Source organism: Lepidochelys olivacea (genome assembly GCF_965140295.1).
Source record: "Lepidochelys olivacea isolate rLepOli2 genome assembly, chromosome: 3".
In the NCBI taxonomy this organism is placed as follows: domain Eukaryota; kingdom Metazoa; phylum Chordata; order Testudines; family Cheloniidae; genus Lepidochelys; species Lepidochelys olivacea.
The window spans coordinates 171,171,538-171,191,604 of NC_140413.1; the positions used below are offsets into that span (position 1 = coordinate 171,171,538).

General features: G+C 40.3%; 1 protein-coding gene across 6 annotated transcripts in view; it reads left to right on the plus strand.

The window, feature by feature from the left end:
* The window catches only part of EML4 (EMAP like 4), a 257,098-nt gene that overhangs the window by 169,384 nt on the left and 67,647 nt on the right, over window positions 1-20,067 (plus strand). For 4 of the 6 annotated variants that reach the window (XM_084623061.1, XM_084623062.1, XM_084623059.1 and 1 more), the window contains 2 exons: window positions 1,314-1,339; window positions 1,798-1,830. In XM_084623061.1, coding sequence (XP_084479187.1) covers window positions 1,314-1,339; window positions 1,798-1,830 — 59 coding nt within the window. The remainder of the gene's footprint in view (window positions 1-1,313; window positions 1,340-1,797; window positions 1,831-20,067) is intronic. The other 2 variants (XM_084623060.1, XM_084623064.1) reach the window with 1 other exon arrangement.

The following is a 20,067-nucleotide window of genomic DNA, read 5'->3' on the forward strand; positions in this document are numbered from 1 at the left end:
GTCATGCTATATATCATCCCAATAAAATAGCAGGAAGTAGAGCAACTGTCACCTTAGCCAGTTGTCTTAAATCAGAACTGGGAATCCAAGTCTGGACTCTGCCATTTGGCAGCCAGAATAAGGGTGATTGAACCAGCAGTCAGTGAGAACTCTATATATGTGTATGTTTGACTGTCTATCACTGTTATAGATGTTTGACCTCCATACAAGTATTTGACCTCCATTTTGCTACTCAGCTTCAAGTCAGTTGACAGTTTTCGTGAAATAAGTGCTCTTTAACAAGCAAGACACCTTTAAGAGGAGGTTATTATAAGGAAATTTAAGTTTTCCTCCCATCTTCTGAAAAAAATTGAGGGTTTTTTTTTTCATGCATGGCGCTTCCTTGAGTGTAGTCTAACAAGTCAGCACTTACGAAAACTTATTTTGTGTCCCCCTCAGCAGACCTAGTACTGTTTATCTAGGGATCCTGTGAGGGATTGTGGTAAAGTTGACTTGCAGTGAGACATAGTATTAGCATCACGTTTTCTGATATTAATAGTCACACTGATACAAGCTCCTGGATAATTATTCAAAAGAACTTATAATCATTATGTGCTAGTCACCTCATGCTTGATTTTTCACAGGTGCTGAGAACCTTGAATGCAAGCTAAATGTGGTCTTCAGCTCCAAAAATTAGGCTTTTTATGGTTTTGTTTTGTTTTGTTTTTTGCTATCTAAAAGCCAGTTTCCCATATACAAATGCTAATATGATTTTAGTATTTTATTAGTATTATTTATTTGTACTGCAGTAGCTCCTAGGAACCTCAGTTATGCTAGTCACACAACAAACATAGAACAAAAAGATTGTAAGCCCTTTGGGGATAGGGACTATCAAAGTATAAGACAAGAGACAAAAGTTGGGGGTTTTACTGTATTGGTTAGGATTGGTTATCTAACATCTTATCCCCAAGTTTTCATAGGAACATAAGAACTTTCATATTGGATCAGACCTATGATCCATCTAGGTCAGTATCATGCCTCCAACAGTGGCCAGGACTAGAGCTTCAGGGAGAGTGTACAGAAGAGGCTTCTGGCAGTCAGAGGTTTAGAGTCACCCTGAGAATGGGGTTAACATTCTTGACCATCTTGGCCAACAGCCATTGATACGCCTATCCTCCATGAACTTATATAGTTCTTTTTGTGAATCCAGGTTTTTGGTGGTTGTTTTTTTGAAGAGGTGGTAAGACTTAGCATAATGTGGGACTGTACAGAAGCTAGGTAGTATTAGTATTATAACTAATACACTAATTCTATATTTTGTGATTTTTCCCCAGACACAAAGATGTCATTGTCAGCCAAGGTAAGTGAAAACATTTGTTTCTAAATATTGGGGTAATTGGAGAGATTTAATGTTGCTAATTGAATATTATCCCAATGGAAACAACCAAGTCATTATGAAATATCTTTATGAAGCACTGATTTAGAATTTACATAATGGTAATAGTTACTCCAAGGGTTAATTCAGTTGATTGTTGCTAAAAGATCTAGTGCCCGATGCAAAGCTCTTTGAAATCAGTGGGAGTTTTTTTTGTGACCTCAGGGCCCTGCGGAAGAGGAATATTTTGTATTGCTTTTGTAAAACACAGAAATATAAGAAGTGGTTAATTATTTCATATATATATATATATATAATAAAAATATGCTTGCTTGTTTAAAAATAAAATAGAAAACATTGCCCTTGTGTAACATAGTTTTCACGCCAGGGAGGTGGGACTTCAGAAATAGTTTTAAGTTATTTTATTTCTGTCCCATAACCAGCAAAAATGTCAACCCGTGAAAAAAACAGCCAAGGTAAGAATTAAGCTATGCCAGTTGGTTGCTTTCTAATTTAACTCCTTTTCATGGATCTTTTATTTGGCCTTTCACCATCACAGGATCAGTGCATGAATGATCCTTTAAATTTGGACTGTGCAATTCAGTAAACACTTCATTTTTTATAATTGAACTGAGTTTAAAAAAAATTACACACTGTTTATTTCTTGGAGATTTCTTGGGGAGTTAAAAGTAAATTACTATATACTTTATCCTGTCTGTTGAGAGAGGAATATGAATACATGAGGGGTAAGGGGTCTAAAAGTCTTGCATTGTTGCCTAATGTACCACAATATCAAGAAGTGCCAGCTAAAAGATCTCTTCACTTCAGTTTTCTGTCTTGCCAATATTACAGCAGATGAATGCTGATTGGTTGATAGTGGAGACTGAAGGTTTAAAATATTCTCCTATGGCAAAAAAAAAAAAAAATCTTCTCTTCTAAAGCATATTTCTTTTGCATCAACAAATTTTGCATTCTGTGTCTATCTGCTGCTGCTGGCTTGTTTGGATAGAAAAAAAAATCTTTCTCAAAATGATGGAATCTGTTGAAATCTACTGACAATAAAGAAAATTCATTGCTGTGTCTCAACATCACTCTGTTTTGATCACGTGGAACCTGAAGCATGCAGCTCAAAATCTGGAGCATGTTTCCTCAGTGCATGCTATTCACAGCTGTGTAGCGAGTCTCTCTTCCCTTTTAAATCCCTCTTCTTTGCTGTTGTATTAACAAATCTGCAGTGTACACATTCTGTGCTGTAAGACTGTTGATATTTTTGGTTTCCCTTTGCACTGCCCTTAGCTTTTCTATATTTCAAATGGACAAAAGCAAAATTAACTGGAAATTCTCATACTTGTTCTCATTATTATGAGATCAAAACAAGCTTTAATCAAAGTGCCTTTTCTTAATTTTAAAATTTACTGAAGAATATGTATTAATCTTTTTAACTGATTCCAACTTATCAAAAATCTCCTATTAAAACAATATGAACAACTTTGACACAAAGGCTTCATAAAAGAGCAGGCAGGAAATACTTCATGACAGTATGAAGCACCAGCCCAGATTCAACAGTCACTGAGAATGAATGCCTCTTGTGGTTACAGTGATGATGCTTCTAAAGGCAAAATATTCACTAATGGGGTTTATTGTACAGAAGTGGTTCTAATCTGTATGTAATTTCAGTTGTGACAAAGCTTTCCAAAAAGGAATCACATCTTTGGCAAACACAACTTACAGTGCAATGATACACTCTGCAAGTATCCTTACATTTTTATTTCTTTCTTCCTGGTGTCCTCCCATGTAACCTGAGACTGGACTCACCTTCACCCATCTCATCCTGGCAAATGACACATCCCAGCAGCTCTAAATTCTGTGAAACAAGTTGGTAGAGGTCATATAAGTACCTAGATGGAAAATGGTTTAATTAATGTGTGTGTGATCTGGGCTTTCACAAAATGAGGAGAGCCTACCTAGATAACTTTGAGGAGTGGAGCAATATGTTGCATTGGTATGGAGCAGAATCAAAGGAATACCAGAGACATATGATTCAACTGACATTGGTCCTGTCTGTAGTGGAGGGGGGAAAAGCATCTTATTAGAAAACGTGTTCACTAACATCTTTAAAATAGCAGTGTTAAAGACAGTTCTGCCTTTAATGTGCCCTAGGACAGCTGTCATTTTAAATGTTGTATCTGATTGGGGTAAACCATAGAGGACCCCCCACTGAGGTTAACTATGACCAGACAGCACATTTTTAAACACAACCTAGACAAAGACAAGTTAAATGCCCAAGTTGTGTTTAACCTCACGTTAGTTAACGACATTTTCTAATGGTTTTTTTTTTCTCCATGTGGATCTACCCACTGTGAAACAGACCTCTTAGTTACAATGTACTATGCAGGGCTGGTTTTTTCTACACAGAGAGGTGTACTTCCTTGTGTGCGCTAATAGGCCCGTGTGGACTCTGGTGGTGTGCACTAAAAGCTCCATTAGTCTGGACAACTGCCCCCATAAGTATCACTATCCCAATTGACTCCTCCGGCTGTCTGACCAGAAAGGCCAAGGTTTTCGCAGGAAGCAGTGCACTATTTTCAGAGGTAGTTCCTCCACTTCAGGACTGAGACACCCTTGGCAGAATGGGGTTGGGGAAGCCTGTGCTGCTTCTGTCTGTGCTGTCCTTGTTTTGTTGTGCCTCGACTAGGTGCAGCTCTAGTGGGAGTGGGGCTCTGGTTGTTCTAAGCCACGTTTGTGCCTTCATAATCCTGGGCTGTTCTGGGGCCTGAAGAGGTACCTGGCACAATGTATTGCTCGGGATCTGTCTAAGGGTACATCTACACTTAGTGAGTGTGTAGACTATGGACGCTGCATGCCCACCGAGCCTGGGTGTAAATAGCAGTGTATACGTTGAGGCATGGCATAGGTGAGTAGGGTGCCATACGCGCTGGAAACCCTACGGTGTATATCCTACACAGGTTCTCTGCATGCCCAAGCAGTGCCTCTCCGCTCCAGTTTTTAGCAGTGTTGTCCCCTGCTGTGTCCCCCTGCCAGAGCTCTTCCCCACTGCCTCCCTGCTGTCAGAGCCTTTCATTGCGGTATGTAGCTACACATGAAGTGCCTTTACTCTACACACCACCATAAGTGTAAATATAGCCTATGTTACAGCAACCTCTTTGGTCTAGCTTATGGGCTGCAGTGCTCCCTGGAATGCCCCCAGCACTCCATGCTGTCACCCCACCCCAACACACCTTTCCTGCCCCGTGTGCCCTCTCTGCTAGGGCTTGTGAGGGGATCCTATCGGGTTTTCAGAGCTTATGCCACTCTGGCTTTTACACCCTGTGTAAAGGAGACACCACAAGGGTGTGTCTCCGTGACTGGCAGTCCAACACCTTTAGGAAGAGTAAAAATTCTCTATAAAAAAATCTATGCAAATGTAAGTAGTTTCTTTCTATTATATATTGGAACCTAGCTCTTAAAGATAACCTCCAAAAGAACAAACATTATTACATTTTGTTTGTGCGCCCCCTTTGATTTTTAGAAACATTAGAGTCTGGTGTGTCATTTTTCTCCCATGAATTTTGTGAAGACTTTCAGCTTAATAGCTTTTAACTTAAGCCAAGAGTTTTAAACAGTCTGAGTAAAAATATCTTTCCTGTCACTGACCGAGGTTCCTGAAGCTTGTCAATTCTTCTGCTAGTTTTCTAGGTATCTGTAGAATCTCCAGGAAAAAAAAACAGGGGGAGATGAGGCTCGATATTTTAATATAAAAAAGCAGTGGGGGGGGGGGGAAACCCTTCAAACATCAAACCAAATCCCCCACTAAATAAATAAAAATCATTCAGGTGTCCGTTTATACTTATAAGTAAGTAAAAAGCAAGCAGGCACATTCAACCCCTCCCCTCCCCACACACACATACACCTTCTTTCACAGGTCAGCGTGAAATGATCCTGCAAGGTGCTGAGCACTCTGTCCCTGGTCCAGCTAAGCATATAGTACCTGTCTTACTTTAGCTCACTTGGAGTACTCACAGGCTTAAAGAAGACTCAAACTGTAATTTGGACTGAGATGAATTAATAAACCTTAGCAGCCTTAAACAGAGGAAGCAGTGCCAATTAAGGGCCTGATCCCCCTACCATTAAAGTCAACGAGTTTTTCCATTGGCCTTTAGTGGAATTTGGATCAGGCCCCAAGAGAAGAAATCAAATACACACTGAGATACTGATGATTGCTGTTGTGTAAGAATATTCTTTCATGACACAGCTGGATGAAAAATGACACCCTGGTGCTGCTTGGCATGCCCTGGAATTATTCTAGTATATATTTTTGGCTCAATCCGTTATGATGGTCCATTGGAATCCTATAATTATTGAGAAGTAGATTATAAGTGGTTCAAGATTCAATACCTGATTGTAGTAGAAAGTCACAAGGTAAGCTTCTTACACTTTTACATCTTAGCACTACATTTCTCTAGCATCAGGAGTTCCATTATTTTGTGAAAACATTCTTTTCCATTGACGTTATCTCCTAATTATAAAAGTGCAAGGTTTGAGGTAATGACTGCTACAAGAGAGAAGAGTTAATCTAAATGAGTCCCTGAAGGAACAGCACCTTTGTCTGCAGCATGAGATTCCTAGCATGGAAAATATGTTTCTTCCCCTTTAAAAAATGGTTAAACGTTGAAAAAAAGCTCATCAAATATACATTTTGAAAAATTGTTTTACTCTTAGAATCTGCAGGATGAGTAAACTTGTCCTGAAGGGCCTAAACTGAGAGACTGATTCTGTTTCTACCTCCATACCCTCCAGAGTGTGAGCTCTGATTTCTCTTTCCCTGTCTAGTTCATAGACTTATCTTGCTATCCTTTCTATCAAAAAGAAAAAGAAAAAAAATCTGGTGTTCTCTAAAGCCTGTCACCACCCCATGAATGACCAAAACAGAGCCCCTTCAGTGGACAGAGATCTTCAGGTCTCTGCAAAACTTACCTTTCTCCCTGCATTGCTCTCGCCTCTGTGTTGCACTGATGTCTCAGTATTTTCTGCACTAACTTGAGTTTCTGAATGGTCTTAGTGTGTAGCACCATACAGAGCACAGTCTAACAGTTTAATTTTAACATGAGCAAGGCATAGATAATTGTATCAGGGTTCTGCATTCCTGCTGGAGCAGATGGGAAAAAATAATGCACTCGTGGCCATAGCTGCTGCATGAGCATTCTGTTGAGTAGCCCTGGGTGTAATATCTCGCCTAAGCTATCACCTGTTACAGATAGTGGCCATGCTCCCTCTATTATCACTAACCCCACCAACATTACCTCTGTATTCTCTGAGTTGAGTTGCTGCCAGTTAGCCCTCAGCCAAGTCCTGAGCTTTCCTAGACCTGAGCTGGGACAGACATGATAAAGACAAGGATGATTCAGCAATGATGATAGCATTTAATTAATATTAGACCCTTAAATATTATTTTTTTGCCTGCTCCAAGAATTTTTTTCTCCTTTTGCTTCATTAATCCTTGTAAACCAAGTTCATAGAACAAATTCCAGTGGTGGAAGGCATGTGGCCTGTGAAATCCAACAAAAGCATGTGTGAATTATGCAGGTGCTTACCACAGGCCCTTAGCTAAAGTTGTTCTATTAAGTTCTTTACCAGCAGGTGTTTATAATCACCTAGCAAAAACCTGCATTTTCTTATTCAGCAGAGATGTGATTTTAAGTATTAACCATAAAGTATTCATATTTATACACCCAGAAGGATGGAGCATGGTGCCAAAGGCGCTGTTTATCTTAAAGAAGATAAAACTAACTTTTTTTCATTGGGATGCCAGAGTTCTTTTTTAGACTATAAAGTCTAAAGTGATAGCAGCTCTGTGCATGACTCACTTTATAAAAAGTACAATCCCTCAAGACATTTTTGGATGGCAATAAATTAAATACCATATGTGAAAGAATTAATGAAAAACACACAGTACATTCCTAATTTTGTTATTTTTAGTAATCTTCAGTGCTTCATTAATTCCTAATACTTTTCTTTCCTGTTTGTCTTTATAATCGTTTTACCTTCGTGCAGATTGTGGACTCAGTCTTGGAGCTCATACAGGCAAAACTCGATGTTAGTGTGACTCATGCCTAAGGGAGCCTCCAGGCCCAATTCACCATTTCACCATCAGATACATAGAATCATAGAATTGTAGGGCTGATTATCTGATTTTGTCCCTGCGCATGTTTGTGCTGTTCTTTTGTACTCATCCTTAACAATTTGTCTGTGTTTCCACTTTATTTTTGGTAGGATTTCTTTTTGATTTTCAGGTCATTTAAAGGTTGTTGCAGTCGTATTGGCCACTTACTATTCCTCTTATCTTTCCTTGGGATAATTTGCTGTTGTACCTTAAATATTCTCTTTGAGAAGCTGCCACCTCTCCTGAACTCCTTTATCCCTTTATTTTTTTTCCCATGGGACCTTACCTGTCAGTTCCCTCAGTTTCTTAAAGTTTGCTTTGTGGTTTTTTGAAGTCCATTGTCCTTATTTTGCTGCTCTCTCTCTCATTTTCTGTAGAAACTTGAAGTCTGTTATTTCATTATCACTTTTTTACCTAAGTTGCCTTCCTTCTTCAGATTTGCAACTAATTTCTCTCTATTAATCAGAATCAAGTCTAAAATAACTGCTGCCGTGGTTTTCCTCCATCTTCTGAAATAACAGGCTGTCCCCAACACATTCCAAGAACATGCTGGACATTCTGTGTTTTGCCATTTTACTTTTCCAGCAGATATCTGGGTAGTTAGTCCCCCCACTACTGCCAGGTCTTGTGTTTTGGATATTACGGTTATTTGTTTTATAAATGCTTCGTTCACCTCCTCCCCCTGGTTTGGTGGTCTGTATTAGACACCTACCATAATGTTGCCCCAGTTTTCCCCCTTTTATCTTCAGCCAGAGCCTTTCAACGGGTATGCTTTCACCCCCTTCTGGACCTCAGAACAAGTGTATACATTCTTAACATATAATGCAACACCTCCTCCCTGCCTGTTCTTCCTGAACAGGTTATCCCTCTCTGTACAGATATTCCATTCATGAGATTGATCTCACCAAGTAAGTCTTTGTGGTGCCAGTTAAGTCATAATTTGCTTGTGTACTAAGACTTCCAGTTTTTCCTGTTCATTCCCGATATGCCTTGCATTTGTATGTAGACATCTAAGCTGCTGAGCAGATTGTATTCCCTCTTATTAGTTTTATACCCTATTATAATTTTGCATCCTGACCACCTTTCCAACTTCCAGCCCTTTGTCAAAATCATCTTTTTTATATACTTGCTTGTGGGATTTTCTCACCTGCCCCCTTAGGTTATGTCTACACTTCAATTAAAAACCCGTAGTTGGCCTGTACCGGCAGGCTCAGGCTAAGGTGCTGTTTAATTGCAATGTAGACATTTGGGCTGGGACTGGAGCCCTGGTTCTAGGACCCTGCAAGGTGGGAGGGTCCCAGAGCTCGGGGTGCAGCCTGAGCCCAAATGTCCACACCGCAATTAAGCAGTCCATAAGCCAAGTCCTGTGAGCCCGAGTCAGCTGGCATAGGCCAGCAATGGTTGTCTAATTGCAATGTAGACATAACTATAAAGTCTAGTTGAAAGCCCTCCTCACTAGGTTGGTGAGTTTAAAGCCCTCACTAGGTCCTTTATCAGGTAGATCCAATGTTGAAGTCACTTGTGTATCTGAGGGTGCAGTTGGACCCTTTCTGTTTCTTTGTATGTTTTATTTTTTGCTACCTTTCTGTTCTCTTAAATGTCACACGCACGCACAGATACTAAGGGAATCAATGAGTTTTGCCATTGGCTCCAGTGGAGCCAGAATTTCATTTGTTAAGCGGGTAGCTAGCACTAGATGTACTGAGCTTGTGAAATATATACATTCAACATTCATTCCTCTGGCCCTTGATTTTAGCTATAAAACAGAATTTATTCCAGAGCAACTGCTGGTTGCTTTCTGCTATTTCACAGCGGTATGTAATGGAATTGTTACTTGTCTATCAGTAGCTCCCTCTGCCAGCTGATTCTTGTGTGAGGAAACAAAGTTTTATACTTACATTTAATATTATTACATTTACATTACAGTAAAACTATTAACCTTTAAACATCCCTTATGTGCTCTTTATAGAATGAAGTCATTACACATCAATTTATTTGTTTTAAGGCAGATTTGGACTGCCTGGGTGGCACTTTGACAACGTTTTAAAATAATAAAATTACACTTTTACTGTCAAATTCTTCCACAGTGAAAAACTGCATCCACATTTTAGCTTTTTGTTTCTTTGTTTTTTGTTTTGTAATATAAAAATGTTATGGTCTAATGATCGTAGTGGTTTGGCTGATGGCAGGTTGTGCTGTGATGCAGGAAGTATATCTAACTGGAAACTAGTTTCAAGCTCTGCTCCCCAGCATAGTGTGTATATTCCACTCTTGGATGTAAGGCTGAAGGGAGGGAAAGCTGTTGGGAAAGAGGCTAGCATTAAGGAAAGAATCATTTCATGGAATGAAAATGCTGAAATCTCTCTTCCCCCTGGCCAAAACCCCTACCGGGAGGTGGTCATAGACAACTCCATATGAGGACAAAGTAATAGGTTGCTGAATCAAATTAACTATAGATTTCTGTAGTACATAGCTGAGCTGTTTTTAATTTTACAATTGTTCTTTTAGTTTGTAAATGTCAGGATTAGCTTAAAAACAAGTCAAAGTACAGTATATATGATGTAAACAAGTGGGGGTTGAGCCATGTGCCCTATGTCTTTTGATGTCTTAACATTTTACCGTTTACTTAGTAGACCATATACAGCAGTGAGATGACAGAGTGAGGAGCAAACCCAGACCCCTTCCCCACTTCTCTCTGTACCACCTTCCCGGGCCACTAGCGGCGCCCTTGCCACCCCAAGAGCAGGGGCAAGGGGTGGCATCCTAGCCCCCTCCACCCTCCCGCCAGGAAAAGCATGGCACCCAGCATACCAACATCGGCCATTTTGTCACACCTGTTCTAATTAATCCGTCTCATCAGAGTGTTGTATTAAGGTGTAAAGTACTGATGCTTGTGGAACAGCTTGTCTTTCCTACTTTAACTCATTTCCAGCGTTCTCATTTTTAATGCTATGTACAATAGGGTTGACCAGGTAACTCCTTTTAGCAATAATAACAATGATGCAAATAATAGCATAATAACCTACTATGTAGGAACTGCATCTGCAACTGAATTACTGTGTGTACAGCTGAAAATGTATGCCTTAATTCCAGTGTATGTATATATTTTTTTCTTCTCTGGTCCCTGATCATACCATTGTTGTTTTTCTTTTCCTTTTTTTTCTGTATTCGGGGCGGCATTTTCAAAGTAAAAAGAACAGGAGTACTTGTGGCACCTTAGAGACTAACAAATTTATTTGAGCATAAGCTTTCATGAGCTACAGCTCACTTCACTGGATGTATGTCAAAGTTCCTTCCCCACTCTGAACTCTAGGGTACAGATGTGGGGACCTGCATGAAAGACCCCCTAAGCTTATTCTTACCAGCTTAAGTTAAAAACTTCCCCAAGGTACAAACTTTGCCTTGTCCTTGAACCCTATGCTGCCACCGCCAAGCGTGTTAAACAAAGAACAGGGAAAGAGCCCACTTGGAGATGTCTTCCCCCAAAATATCCCCCCCAAGTCCTACACCCCCTTTCCTGGGGAAGGCTTGATAACCATCCTCACCAAATTTGTACAGGTGAACACATTTTCAAAGTTCTGCACAAGGATTTAGTAAAGTCAATAGGAGTTGTCAAGATAAGTCTCTGCCACTTTAAAAAGTGTGTTTCTGCATAGAACCGTGAGTCAGAACATCCCTTGACTAGGTTGAAATACAGAATTGTCAGTTCTGTATCTATTGCCTTTATGGGTGATAGCGAAATTGTTTTTCTATTCAAAGTTCTTTAAAGTTTCTCCTCTTGTCTCTTCCTGATCACCTACTTTTCTGCTTTGCACTACCCTAGGAAATAGCTAGCTCTTCCTAGAGACTATTGGAAGAGGTGGTATGGAAAGAGAAGAAATGTTTGAGATAAATCTGAAATATCTCTTTGTACCCCAAAAATTGTTAAAACTTTAGGAGGAAACCAATAAATTTCAGTTTGTTCTTCACCATGCCAATTAAGCCATATAAATTAAAAGGGAGTTAAACTTCTGGTTTTTCTAGCTTGTATTTACAGGAATATGGCCCTGGGCAAATATTTTCTTTTTGAAAATGTTTTTGTTGATATGCTGCCATCATCTGTACTGTTTGAAAATATTTTGTATTAATTCTCTCATTGCCCTCAGGGTTATACCTAATGAAATGTTATGGTCTGACAGAAAGGGGGAAGCAAAGAAAATGCTGTGGTATCTTTTTTTCAAGGAGAGGCTTGGTCAAGTAATATTTGATTAATACATCTTGATTAAATACATTTAAAAGTGAATCCATAGAATAATCTGGAATATGCACAAAATACCAGCAAAGGCCAAAAATGCAGTGTCTTTCATATGGGAAATGAAGAGAGTTACTCTGTATCTGAGGATGCTGTAGACAACCTCCCTTCCCCAAAGCTCCACATTATTGCACTCCTCCTTTCTTGCCTCAGACGCAAACAATGCAAGGTACTCTCTTCCCCAGGGACTGAACATGCAGCTAGCGCCTGCTTTGCAATAGGGGAGTGAGAGGTGCCTGGAGTCATTTTGTACTTTCAGGACTAGCTAGCCAACCCATAAGCACGAAGAAAATTCAGTCTTTAAACAGGAATTTAAGTTCTCACTGTGAGTGTTTGTTTGTAAATGCCTGCAGACAATACTGTATTTGTATGTTAAATTATGGAAGCATGAACACAAGATTTTCATAAAAGGTTCATTTTTATTACCTTAACATCTGTGGATAGCCAGTATGGTTTTGTCTTTGTAAAGTGTACATGATAACAAGTATATTGAAAAAAATCAATTAAACATATGACTTGTTTGGAATAATTATCTAAACAGTTTGTCAGACCAGTTGCAGCCTGTGTCAACACAAAAATATAATTAATACATATCTCTGGTAAAATAAGTGCAGTTCTAGTCTGGCTACTTGGAAATAATTCTCATTGATGGTCCATGCTTTTGACAACTTTAAGCCAAATTCTCTACTGGTGTAAATGGGCAAAATTCCAGTGAGGTAAGTGGAGCTGCATCCATTTACACAAGCAGAGAATTTGGACCACTATTTTTATATTCATTTTGGCATTGTAGTTTTGATACTTGCTTTATTACAATGAAACTAAGTTGAGTCACTTTGTATTCTTGAGAAGGCAAAACTTGTATGCATGGGTTAATTTCCTTTGGACCCAGTAACTACTACTCATTACTTATAGGAATAATTGGTGCAATACTGCAAAATTATCATTTTCAGTGACCTATGCCCTTTGGTCACTTTTATGCTATCTTTCAGTTGTGTTCAGAATATTATGAAAATCTTGCTTCACTTGATTCCAGTGTTGGGAAGTTCTACTTTGGGGACTAAAGGCTGCTTGAAATTCAAGTTAAATGAATTCTTGATGTTTCAGACAGCTGACTGGAGTACATTAAAAGTGGCAAATGCATCATGAAATCATGTTCTTTGAAGTCAGAGGACTTAATAAATTTGGTTTACTGGAATCTACTTTGACTGCTAGTTAGACAACAAGAAAACAAAGTACTATAAATCAACAATAAAAGTTGTTGCTGATTAATAAAGTTAACTGCCTTAAATTAAATATGTCACACAAGCAGTAGAACAGCAGCTTTAACAACTCAAGTGTAACTAGCTCGTGATTCAGATATTCATGTACACTGATTCATCTGTCAGATTAGTCAAAGGATTTTGGTTTAGAATGAATAGAATACTTAAATTCAAGTATTCACCTCATCAAATGACTGAACAATCACCTCATAAAACAGGTGTGTCAAATTTGTTAGTATTATGATCTTTTTGTCATTTACATAGAGTAGGATCTTGAGGTACAGTCACTCCGTTTGAATGATCTATTTGCGTTCCTTAGCTGGTTATTAGATTTCTTTGTATACTGGTAAATGCAAATACAGTAAAAGCTGTATTATCCGGCACTTTGCCAACTGGAAAGCTCTATAAACTGCCATTTCTGATCTTCATTGAAAATCCAGTTTATAGTCCGGTTGGCGCGTGGACGGCAGTCTCCCTACCTGGCTCCGGATGGCTTCCCAGAAACGGTGACATGTCCCTGCTCTCTTAGGTGGAGGAACAGCCATGAGGGGTTCGGCGTGAGGGAGGAGGTGCGGGGCGCGGACTCTGGAAGGGTGTTTGGGTGTGGAAGGGGGCTCGGGACATGGGGTTGGGGCACAAAGGGAGGTGTGGGATGCCGTATCCGGGTGGTGGTCACCTCAGGCGGCTCCCCACAAGTGGTGATATTTCCCTGCGGGTGCTGCCCCAGCCAATGGGAACTGCCGAGCCAGCGCTCAGGTTGGGGCAGGGGCAGAGCACAGAGCTGCGTAGCCGTGCCTCCAACTAGGAGCAGCAGGGACATGTCGCCACTTGCAGGGATCCGCCCGAGGTGAGCGCTGCCCGGCTCTGGCACCCTGCACCCCCTCCTGCACCCCAACCCCCTACCCCGAACTCCCTTCCAGAGCCCACGCCCCGCACCTCCTCCCTCACTCCGAACCCCTCATGGCTGTTCATCCACTTAAGAGAGCCAGCAAGGAGAGCCTTACACCCCCTCCCACACCCAAACTCCCTCCCAGTTAATTAAGAGGAATGTTTTACTTATTGGCACACTCCATTTTCCCGACATGTCGGATAACAAAGCTTTTACTGTATTAAATTATGGTAAATGTAAATTTTGTCAGCCTGAAAGTGTTATAATTTCTGTTACGGTACTATGGTATTATTTATATAGTATCATAAATATGTGTGGTGCTTTACAGACAAATACAACGACAAGATCTTTCGGTAGTGAATTTGCAAGCTAAATTAATGCAGTTATTTAGTATGTTTTAAGATTTCATTGCTCTGTGATTTGTTAGAGGTCATGATGCCACAGAAGCTAGCATAGTGGTTCATCTTGGTTGTTAAGATCATAATTTTTCTTTTGTCTCAGTGACTGAGTTGGTCTTCCTTCAAGTCTAGTTAGGCTTGTCACAATATCTCCAGGTCTTGTAATTACTGGTGTTTTCAGGGCGCCAGTTTTATTCCACAGAATTTCAATCAATCCTAAGAATCCTTTGAATTCAGTAGGAGCTTCCTCAGGTCTGTATTCACTAGATAGGTGACTTTCCAGTTCTCAGACTTAGTTGTTTGGTTCTGGGAGGAAACCTTGACTAACTACACTTTATTTCTAACGTTATTCATGCTCATTCTGTCTTTTTCATAACTGGAAATAGACTTTTTGTTGTTTCCAATCTTTGTTCTCTGACTGTAGTTTTATTATTTATTTTTTGTGTACACCTATGTAGTTTAAACCCTGAGAAAGATCTGGACCCTGTCCTCAGAGTTTACTATTTAAATTACACTTTTGGCTCTCGTCCTTGATTGCACATTTCTAGGTCTTGTGCATCTTCTAAAATGCTTTTGTATTAATCATAGAATATCAGGATTGGAAGAGACCTAGGGAGGTCATCTAGTCCAGCCCCCTGCTCAAAGCAGGGCCAATCCCCAATTTTTGCCCCAGATCCCTAAATGGCCCCCTCAAGGATTGAACTCACAACCCTGGGTTTAGCAGGCCAATGCTCAAACCACTGAGCTATTCTATGTATCTATGTATGTATGTAGAATACTGAAATCTACTGCTGTTGCTACTATGAAATTATCTGCTCTCTCCTACCTTTCTTGTTCTCCAAGAAAAGAGTTTCTTTCAATTTGAAGTGAATGGACAACCTGTCATTGACTTCAATAAGAGCAGATCTGGGTCCACTGTTAGTACCCATAGTTGTACTATTTAAGTTTGTCACAATTATGTTATTTTTTACTTGACAATTCTGGGGATCATTAAATAAACCAGTGAATGAGAAAGGAATAAAATTTTAATAAAATAAATTGGACAGCTTCTGCAGTGAGCTGCTTTACACAGCCATGTGGTGCTCCCAACCCCCTCCTTCAAGGCACATTTCCAAATTCCTGTGTTCATAATACTGTCCCTTGTGAGGGAGCGTCTCTAAATTATAATCTTCTACAAACATATCTCTACATCTTTTCTCTTAAAGAAAAACAAATTAACTCTTATATATTAACAGCTATCTAATAATACATGCATTACTTTCTCAACCCACGTAGTACATTTCCATAAACCCAATGTGTCAGTTACCTAGAAAGGAGAGGTTACCAGCACATCATTCTCGAGTGAGTCTTTACCACTCAGTTTAGTCAAATACTCCTTCTCCGGGCAGGTTAACAAGTCTCTGTGTCTTTCAGGGTGTTAAATCTCCCACTCTGATTTTCTCAATATCAACTTTTCATTAGAGTCTGAGTTGTTCTCCTGTTTCTTGACAGTTTCTCCGTTGTGCGTTGATGATAAAGGATCAGTCAGATGGGAAATACCAGAGTCCATATCTACTGTCAGCGTGTTGGAACTTTCGTAAATCCCTTCAATAATGTCAAAATGTGTCCCATTGGTCTGTCTGTCAACTACATAAAACCTTGGATGCAGCTGTTCTTTGATGATAACCTTTTGGCCCCAAGTATTAGATTCCTCAGGCACACACTCTCACCTGGGTTAAGAAATGGGAGATCCCATATGGGCCCTTTTGTCAAAATATTTCTGCTTCCACTTCTGATTTTCTTTCATCTTCCCTATGGTTTCATTGTTATGAGATTTCAGCAGGTTATCAGTAATTGGTAATTTAGATCTAATCCTTCTTCCTGCTAACAGCTGAGCTGGAGAAAAGCCATTCTCCAGAGGTGTACTTTGGTAAACCAGTAATGCTGCATACAAATCACCCCCACTGTCAAAAGTCTTTTCATAAGGTTCTTTGCTGTCTGTATAGACCTTTTCACAAGTCCATTTGATTGGGGGTATTTTAGACTTGATGTTTTGTGATTGAAAATCGCAATCTATGGCAAATTGCCTACAATCTGAACTGGAAAATTGCAGTCATAGAATCATAGAATATCAGGGTTGGAAGGGACCCCAGAAGGTCATCTAGTCCAACCCCCTGCTCGAAGCAGGACCAATTCCCAGTTAAATCATCCCAGCCAGGGCTTTGTCAAGCCTGACCTTAAAAACCTCTAAGGAAGGAGATTCTACCACCTCCCTAGGTAACGCATTCCAGTGTTTCACCACCCTCTTAGTGAAAAAGTTTTTCCTAATATCCAATCTAAACCTCCCCCACTGCAACTTGAGACCATTACTCCTCGTTCTGTCATCTGCTACCATTGAGAACAGTCTAGAGCCATCCTCTTTGGAACCCCCTTTCAGGTAGTTGAAAGCAGCTATCAAATCCCCCCTCATTCTTCTCTTCTGCAGACTAAACAATCCCAGCTCCCTCAGCCTCTCCTCATAAGTCATGTGTTCCAGACCCCTAATCATTTTTGTTGCCCTTCGCTGGACTCTCTCCAATTTATCCACATCCTTCTTGAAGTGTGGGGCCCAAAACTGGACACAATACTCCAGATGAGGCCTCACCAATGTCGAATAGAGGGGAATGATCACGTCCCTCGAACTGCTCGCTATGCCCCTACTTATACATCCCAAAATGCCATTGGCCTTCTTGGCAACAAGGGCACACTGCTGACTCATATCCAGCTTCTCATCCACTGTGACCCCTAGGTCCTTTTCCGCAGAACTGCTGCCTAGCCATTCGGCCCCTAGTCTGTAGCGGTGCATTGGATTCTTCCGTCCTGCACTTAGACCCTGCACTTATCCCTATTGAACCTCATCAGATTTCTTTTGGCCCAATCCTCCAATTTGTCTAGGTCCTTCTGTATCCTATCCCTCCCCTCCAGCGTATCTACCACTCCTCCCAGTTTAGTATCATCCGCAAATTTGCTGAGAGTGCAATCTACGCCATCCTCCAGATCATTTATGAAGATATTGAACAAAACCGGCCCCAGGACCGACTTGACACCGGCTGCCAACTAGACTTGGAACCATTGATCACTACCCGTTGAGCCCGACAATCTAGCCAGCTTTCTACCCACCTTATAGTGCATTCATCCAGCCCATACTTCCTTAACTTGCTGACAAGAATACTGTGGGAGACCGTGTCAAAAGCTTTGCTAAAGTCAAGAAACAATACATCCACTGCTTTCCCTTCATCCACAGAACCAGTAATCTCATCATAAAAGGCGATTAGATTAGTCAGGCATGACCTTCCCTTGGTGAATCCATGCTGGCTGTTCCTGATCATTTCCTCTCATGCAAATGCTTCAGGATTGATTCTTTGAGGACCTGCTCCATGATTTTTCCAGGGACTGAGGTGAGGCTGACTGGCCTGTAGTTCCCAGGATCCTCCTTCTTCCCTTTTTTAAAGATTGGCACTACATTAGCCTTTTTCCAGTCCATTATATCTAAGGACTTCATGTGGAATTCTATGTCTGGAGAAGATTCCCTTCATGCTCTCACTGACTTACTACTAGTACTGTGCAGTGTGCAAATGTCTGGAGACCAAGAATAATAATTTGTGACTACTAAATAATCCTTTGATTGCCAGTTAAATAAATCAATGCCAACCTACTCATAAGGCCTTTGTGTAAATGGATGAGGTTTCAGTGTCTGAAGGCTCATTGGAATTACAACCTTACTGCCCTTGGAAATCACTGCATCTATCACGGTAATTTCATGTCTGCAGTTCCAATAGTCTCTTATACTTGGACAGCAACTACTTATTTCTTTTATTATTAATTCTTTAATTATCACTTCTTTAAGGATTCCCAACGATTCCTCTTTCTCCATTTCCTCTCTTATTTGTTGCAGTTTCCTGTTAGCTATGGGAATTGACTTTACAATCAGATCTACATAGGCTTGCATCTCTGTCTATAAAGTCTTCTCTGGTTTCGTGGGAGCCACTGCTCTGAAAAATGCATCTTCAGTGAACATGAATTTACCATGCGCGTAAGTCACAACCAAATCATAGTTTTGCAGCTTTATCATCATTCTTTGAATCCTTATGGTATAGTCATTTAGCGGTTTTCTAAATAATGCTATCAGGCGCTTGTGGTCTGTTTCAATGTCCACAGTCTGTCCATAAATATACTTATTGAATCTCTCACAGGCAAACAAAATTCCTAAAAGTTCCTTTTCAATCTGTGCATATCTGGTTTCTGCCTCAAGTCAGTGATTTGGCTGCATATGCCACTGGTTGCCAGCAATCCTTATGCTTCTGTAAAATCACTGCACCTAACCCACACTGTGAAGCATGTGCTGAGATTTTAATAGGCTTTTCTGGTGCATAGAGCTTCAATAGTGGTTCTTGTATCAGTTGTTGTTTTAAACCTTCCCATGATTCCTCCTGTTCTGCATCCCAATACCATTCATTTTTATTCTCTAGGAGTTTTCTCAGAGTTGTTGCTTTGGTAGATCGATAGTTAACCATTCCCAGGAACCACTGGACATCTTTCTTTGACTGGGGACATGGCATCATTTCAATGGCTGAAATCTTCTTTGTATCAGGTTTTACGCCTTGGTTGGAAATAATGTCCCCAACAAAAGTCAGTTCTGTAACCCCTAAAGCACATTTCTCTCTATTTAGTTTGAGGTTTGCATCTCTAGTTGCACCCAGGACTTCCCAAAGTCTACTATCATGCTCCTCTTTTGTTGAGTCACAGATGACGATGTCATTCATTGAGGTGTCAACGTCATTCATTGAGGTGTCAAGTCATTCATATGTTTTTAGATCATATGTATGGTTTTGTGGTACACTTCTGGTGCTGAAGCTATGCTGAAGGGTAACCATAAGAATCTATCTTCCAAATGGGGTTAAATGTGCATAGCTTTGAACTTTCTTCGGTTGATTTTAGCTGTCAAAACCCCGAGGATGCATTTGTTTTACTGAAATATCAAGTATTTGCAAATTGAACCATAATCTCTTTTCTGCTTGGTAGTTTTTAAATGTTCTCTTTTTATAGCCTTGTTGAGGTCTCTAGGATCTAAGCATATGCCTAGCTGGCCATCACGTTTCTCTATGATGACAAGGGAGCTCACCCATTCTGTTGGCTCCTCAATTTTTTGTATTACTTGCATTGCTTCCATCCTTGCAAGCTCAGCCTTGAGTTTATCACAGAATGCAAATGGCACCTTTCTACATGGATAGATAACTGGAGGGACCTGCTTGTTTATCCGGACTATATGTTCACCCTGCAAGCAAACCCAACCATTGAAACAGGTCATGATATTCCCAAAAGAGTGCCTCATAGCCAGGTTCAGTATGATCTTGTAGTGAGGGCACCCCTTTTACCAGACTGAGTTTCTCACATGCAGCCAGGCCTAAAATTGGTGTCACCTCCTTTGGCACTACAGTGAAAGGGAACCTGTACGTTGTTTTTATGGTTGATGCTAGCAATGTACCTCTCTTTCACCCGTATATTTGTTCCAGAATAACCAGTTACTTGTATTTTTGTTGGTTCCAGTCTTGATTTTCTGTTGAGCCTCTGATAATCTTGTTCAGACAGAATATTAACCTGAGCTCCTGTGTCCAGTTTCAGTGGAATAATTGTTCCATTCTCTGTCATAGGCAGTATCCGAGCTCTCTCATCAGGCCTTATAGATCCGAGTACATCT